Source organism: Nipponia nippon, unplaced genomic scaffold (genome assembly GCF_047370975.1).
Source record: "Nipponia nippon isolate SJK-2023a ecotype South Korea unplaced genomic scaffold, ASM4737097v1 scaffold_68, whole genome shotgun sequence".
Classification (NCBI taxonomy): domain Eukaryota; kingdom Metazoa; phylum Chordata; class Aves; order Pelecaniformes; family Threskiornithidae; genus Nipponia; species Nipponia nippon.
The window spans coordinates 259,395-264,573 of record NW_028262389.1 but is presented as its reverse complement, the minus strand read 5'-3'; the positions used below and the strand labels follow the sequence as shown (position 1 = coordinate 264,573).

At 54.1% G+C, this 5,179-nt stretch overlaps 1 protein-coding gene across 1 annotated transcript; it reads left to right on the top strand.

Annotated features, from left to right (window-relative positions):
- The first annotated feature begins 3,568 nt into the window (after positions 1–3,568).
- On the top strand, positions 3,569–4,570 carry LOC148051118 (olfactory receptor 14A16-like). Its single transcript, XM_087738378.1, has one exon. The coding sequence runs from the start codon at positions 3,638–3,640 to the stop codon at positions 4,568–4,570; it is 933 nt and encodes a 310-aa protein (XP_087594504.1). The 5' UTR covers positions 3,569–3,637.
- The last annotated feature ends 609 nt before the right edge of the window (positions 4,571–5,179 follow it).

Sequence of the window (5,179 nt, the reverse complement as noted above, 5' to 3'; positions counted from 1 at the left end):
GGAAACCTGCTACCAAGTGCCCAAGGCCTCAAGCGTGCAAAGGCTTTGCTTCAGAGCAGAGACATGCTGGAGTGGAGAGCAGATGGCAATGTAAAGAAGAAATGAGGTGCCCATAAAAGCGGCAAACCCTGCTCTCTCCAAGGCCAAAGAGAAACAGAGCTGGGCTGTGCAGTCTGAGCAGGAGAGGGGTTTGCTGTCTGTGGTGTCTCTGCAGCCTCTGTGGTGGTAGTGAATCTTATCTCAGGAAGAAAGAGATGATGTTGAGAGTGCCCTTGGGTGTGGACATCCTGTGATACAGGCAGAATGAAAATCACCAGCCTGATCCATGATTGTAACAAGGAGGGGATGGTTAAACGTCGAGTAGAACCAGCAGAGTTTGAGAGGGAATGCACACGAGTGGGGACCCTGGTGTGATGTGCTTGGTATTCATGCACTGCCCAGCACCTGCTGGAGAGAGAAGGGACAGACCTCACGTCAGTGCAGTGGTGGGATTCAGTCATGGGCCCAAAGGCACCAAATCTGTCTGAGATGCCCTGGGGGGTGCCTGCAAACCAATTAGTCTGAATGGGGAGGGGGGTCCTGTATAGGCCCTGTGCTGTCCATGTCAGCTGCATGCAGTTGGGCTGGAGAGCCCTGGCATCTCATGTAGCTCTGCAGGCCTGTATTTGGGTATTAAATTAAGATTCAGGTGTCCTGAATTAGGTTAGGCAATGGAGGGATGCACATGAGACAACTGCCAAAGGAGCTGTAGATAATACAACTGATGGAGAAGAGAAAGAGAGACTTAGCTCTCCTTGGGCCACATGATTGCATTTGGTCAGCTAAAGACCTCTATAGGCTGCCCTGGACATAAGCAACTGTTACGGGTTCAGTTGTCCTACATGTGGGCATCTGCTGTCAATTTACCTGGACAATGGAATTTCCCACCAGCCTCCAAGGTGATGCCCTCAGATGCTGCCCTGTCTCTATGGACTGCTGCATTACAGCTGACAGTGACCAGCATGCATCTTGGTCACCTCTGGCACCTCAAATGTCACCAGGTATTTATGTCTGAACAGCTCACTCCTGGTCTCCATCTCCAGTAATTAGCATGGGAGCTGAGACAAGAAGCTCACATGCAGGTGCCTGTTTTGTGCACACCTGAACTATGCAAGAGGAATCCCAGCTCCTGGGGGTTGTGGTCTGCATGGGAGGGAGCTGAGACCCCTTCAGTAGTGTAAGAGAAACTACACTACTGGAAGTAAGTCTCCCTCCCCAGCTGTGGGAGGGAACATCAGTGGTTGCTTCAGCCTGTTTCACAGCAGGTTTCCCTGGAGCCCCAGGGACACCTGGAGGGAGCCCAGAGGGGCAGGGAAAGTGCTGCCTTGGGCTGGGCCTCTGCTGCTGAGCTGGGCTGGGCTCCTGGGATGGAGGGAGCTCCTGGCAAGGAGCAGCTCCTCTGCAAAGCACAGCAGGGGGAGGGCACAGCCTGCAAGTGCAAGGGGACAGGAGAGACGTGCGAGAGATGTTACAGGCACTGTGTAGTGGGAGAATGCTGAGAGTTCACTGGTGGAGAAATCTACACAGTCCTTGACACAGTAAGTCTCTGGCTTCAGGGTGATACACAAGTGTCCTGGAGGGGCCTCCTAGAGCTGGCACATCTTGCTGCAGCTAGGATCGGGCAGGATGGCGCTCAGGGTTTCTTTATTGTGGAGAAGCACATGCTCCAGAGCAGGGCTTCCCTGCAGCACCATAAGGAACAGGGCATGAAAGCTCCCTTCTCCCGGGGATGTCTGCAAGGGTGGGAAGCTGGGTGTGCACTGAGGGGTGCCCAGGGCTGTCCTTCAGAGCAGGGTCCCTGCACCCCAGGGGCTGCGTGCTGGGGCAGGGGCTCTGTCGCCTGCCAGGGTCAGCACTCAGCCTGCCCAGGGAGCTCCCCACAATGCTACAGGGAGAAGCTGTGGGTGGAAGGTGTGATAGCTGGCAGGGCAGGGTCCTTTGGCAGTGGAGAGGGTGCTGCATGGGTCAGAGCTGCTCACAGCTCCCGATCAGCCCAGGGCATTTGCAGAGGGTCCTTTTGAAGAAGGACATCGAGGCAGTATTTACCTGAAAGCGAAGGAGTCTGTGCTTTGCGTTTTCCACTCTTTGTTGGCTGGGGGGCAGTGGCAGATGGGAATTTACTTCTTCATTCTGGCAAAGGCACAAAGACCCCAGTTCTCATGAAGACTTCTCTGTGCTGCTCCTGAGCCCCTGCACACAGAGATGCCCCTGGGCAGTGCCCTGCTGCCAGGAGGGGTCTGCAGGGCAGAGCTGAGCATGCAGTGGGCAGGCTGGGGTCTGTGAGCACCAAAAGGGAGGAGATGTGGGGACAGAGAAACATCTGCCGGCAGGGAGAGCTCCAGGCAGCAGAGCCATGGGCAGGGAGTGAGAGGGAGCTGCTGCCAGAAATGCTGTGGGAGGGGGGGTTAATACACCCGCGTGCCATGACCTGCACTGCAGATGCCTTCCCCGGAGCAAGCCCCCGACCTCTTCTGCCACCCAGCAGAGCCTTCACGCGAAGGCCATGTGGTCCACGGCATGAGTTAGCTCCTTGACAGATGGACCCCTGACGAACCTCCTGAGTACCCATCTGCTTGTCCCTGTACTGCCTCCATGAACAGGAGGATTGGGGAATTTCTCCATTTTTCCTCTCCTCTTCATGTTGCCTTTGTTCCCAGCTAAGGTGGGGGCTCTGGGCAATGCTGGTTGCAGGGTTGAGTGAGCCAACTCTCCATTCAGGTCACAGGATCCTTCGGACATTCAATTATTTCCCGGGGGGGTCCTGCTGGGCTGCAGGCTGCCTTCCAGAAGGGCACAGCTCTCCCATGCCATCTCTGTGTTACCTGGCAGCCCCTCAGTACTAAGGCCATGGAAATGCTGCTGGAAGGCTGTATGCAAGCAGCGGTAATGAGCCCTCTGTGGCCCTGGCTGCGAGGGGAGAGCTGAGATATTCCTCAGGTAGGATGAGACAGTAGGAGCAGTTTGGAGACCTGCACTTGGGAGCTGGATTCACCTGCTCTCACCATTGTCCGCTTTCTTCTCAGGGGAACATCTAGGTATAATTGTCCTCCAGCTCAAAGAAGTGGCAGCCTAGGGCAGCTGAGACCAGGCTGATGGACAGACTGGCTGTCCTCACTCTGCATGAAGGGATAGTCCTTTGGCTTCACAGAACCCACAAGGTTTCTCTTGGAGACAAGCAGAAATGCCAACGATTTCTGCCTTAAAAATACCACTCACTGTGATGGGGCAACTAGAAGCAGATAAACAAAACAAAATCCCCACAGCTCTTCTCTGCAGTTCAGTGAATTGGGAGTGACAATGCTGAAAAGCTCTTTAAGACCGCGAGTGGATTAACATCACTCCCAGTTTGTATTTATCTCTTGTTGTAGGGCAGAACTGACTCCTCCAGAGCCCAGAGCAGAGCCCCCTGCTTTGTGGGGCATCCTCAGCCAGCACCCACCAGTGTTCACAAAAGGGACCAGCCAAAGGTTTTCTGAAAGGGGAGAGGCAATTTGGGGGGTTTCCATAAGAACTGGAATAAGTTTTCCTGTGAGATGTCTACCCTAACTTGTCACTGCCTTTTCCTCCTGGAACAGGTCCCAGTGCCCAGAGGAAGCGAATGTGCAACAGCAGCTCCATCACTCAGTTCCTCCTCCTGGCATTCGCAGACACATGGGAGCTGCAGCTCTTGACCTTCTGCCTCTTTGTGGGCATCTACCTGGCTGCCCTCCTGGGCAACGGCCTCATCATCACTGCCATAGCTTGGGACCACCGCCTCCACACCCCCATGTACTTCTTCCTCCTCAACCTCTCCCTCCTCGACCTGGCCTCCATCTCCACCACTCTCCCCAAAGCCATGGCCAATGCCCTGTGGGGCACCAGGGCCATCTCCTACTTGGGATGTGCTGCACAGCTCTTTTTCTTTCTCTTCTTGATCTCAGCAGAGTATTTTCTTCTCACTGTCATGTCTTATGACCGCTACGTGGCCATCTGCAAACCCCTGCACTACGGGACCCTCCTGGGCAGCAGAGCTTGTGTCCACATGGCAGCAGCTGCCTGGGGCACTGGGTTTCTCCATGCTCTCCTGCACACTGCCAACACATTTTCCCTACCCCTCTGCCAAGGCAATGTCCTGGACCAGTTCTTCTGTGAAATCCCCCAGATCCTCAAGCTCTCCTGCTCAGATGCCTACCTCAGGGAAGTGGGGCTAATTGTGGTTAGTGTCTGTTTCACATTTGGGTGTTTTGTTTTCCTTGTGGTGTCCTATGTGCAGATCTTCAGGGCCGTGCTGAGGATCCCCTCTGAGCAGGGACAGCACAAAGCCTTCTCCACGTGCCTCCCTCACCTGGCTGTGGTCTCCCTGTTTGTCAGCACTGCCATGTTTGCCTACCTGAAGCCCCCTGCCACCTCCTCCCCATTCCTGGATGTGGTGGTGGCAGTTCTGTATTCGGTGGTGCCTCCAGCAGTGAACCCCCTCATCTACAGCATGAGGAACCAGGAGCTCAAGGATGCAGTGTGGAAACTGATGACTGGATTATTTTCAAAAGCATGAAACTGTTTGTCTTCTTCTGCAAATCACTTAATGTAATTCATTACAGGCCCAGCCTGCCTTCTGTAATTTTTTTCGGTGTTGGTTTTGAGTTTTGGGGTTTTTTTGCTTTGTTTTACTTTTGGTAATCTTGTCCACAAAGAAATGTCATGATTTTTGCTCTTTCTAATGATGTATGTCTATCCAGATTCTGTGTGACCCACAGACTGTGTACATGAGGAGCTGTGCTCTCTGTGTGTTTAATGAAAATAAAGGACCTTCCAGTGACTTGTTACTCTGAGATCCTGCCTCCAAGACTTCTCTGGAGCTGCAGGGGCAGTGCCTGTGTGCAGAGGTGGAGGCAAAAGGAGTCCCGGCACAGCAGCACTGCCAGGGAGCACCAGTGCTTGGTCTTCCCAGAGCTGCTCAGTTCAGCGCTGTCCTTCTTAGCTCTTGTGTTGGTGTAAGGCCTGAGTGCTCTTGAAGCTTGGTCACAGTCCTGCTGGGTGGCCGTCCTGTGACTGCAGGCAGGGACAGGCAATGGGCACCTCTGTGACAGAGCTGGCCTCCATAACAGCATTTCCATCATACAAGGTGATCTCCTCAGGGCAGTGCCTGAAGCTTCGGTCTTCT

What these genes read in the sequence shown, in the direction of transcription:
- LOC148051118 (XM_087738378.1), top strand. Translation starts at nt 3,638, where the DNA reads ATGTGCAACAGCAGCTCCATCACTCAGTTCCTCCTCCTGGCATTCGCA.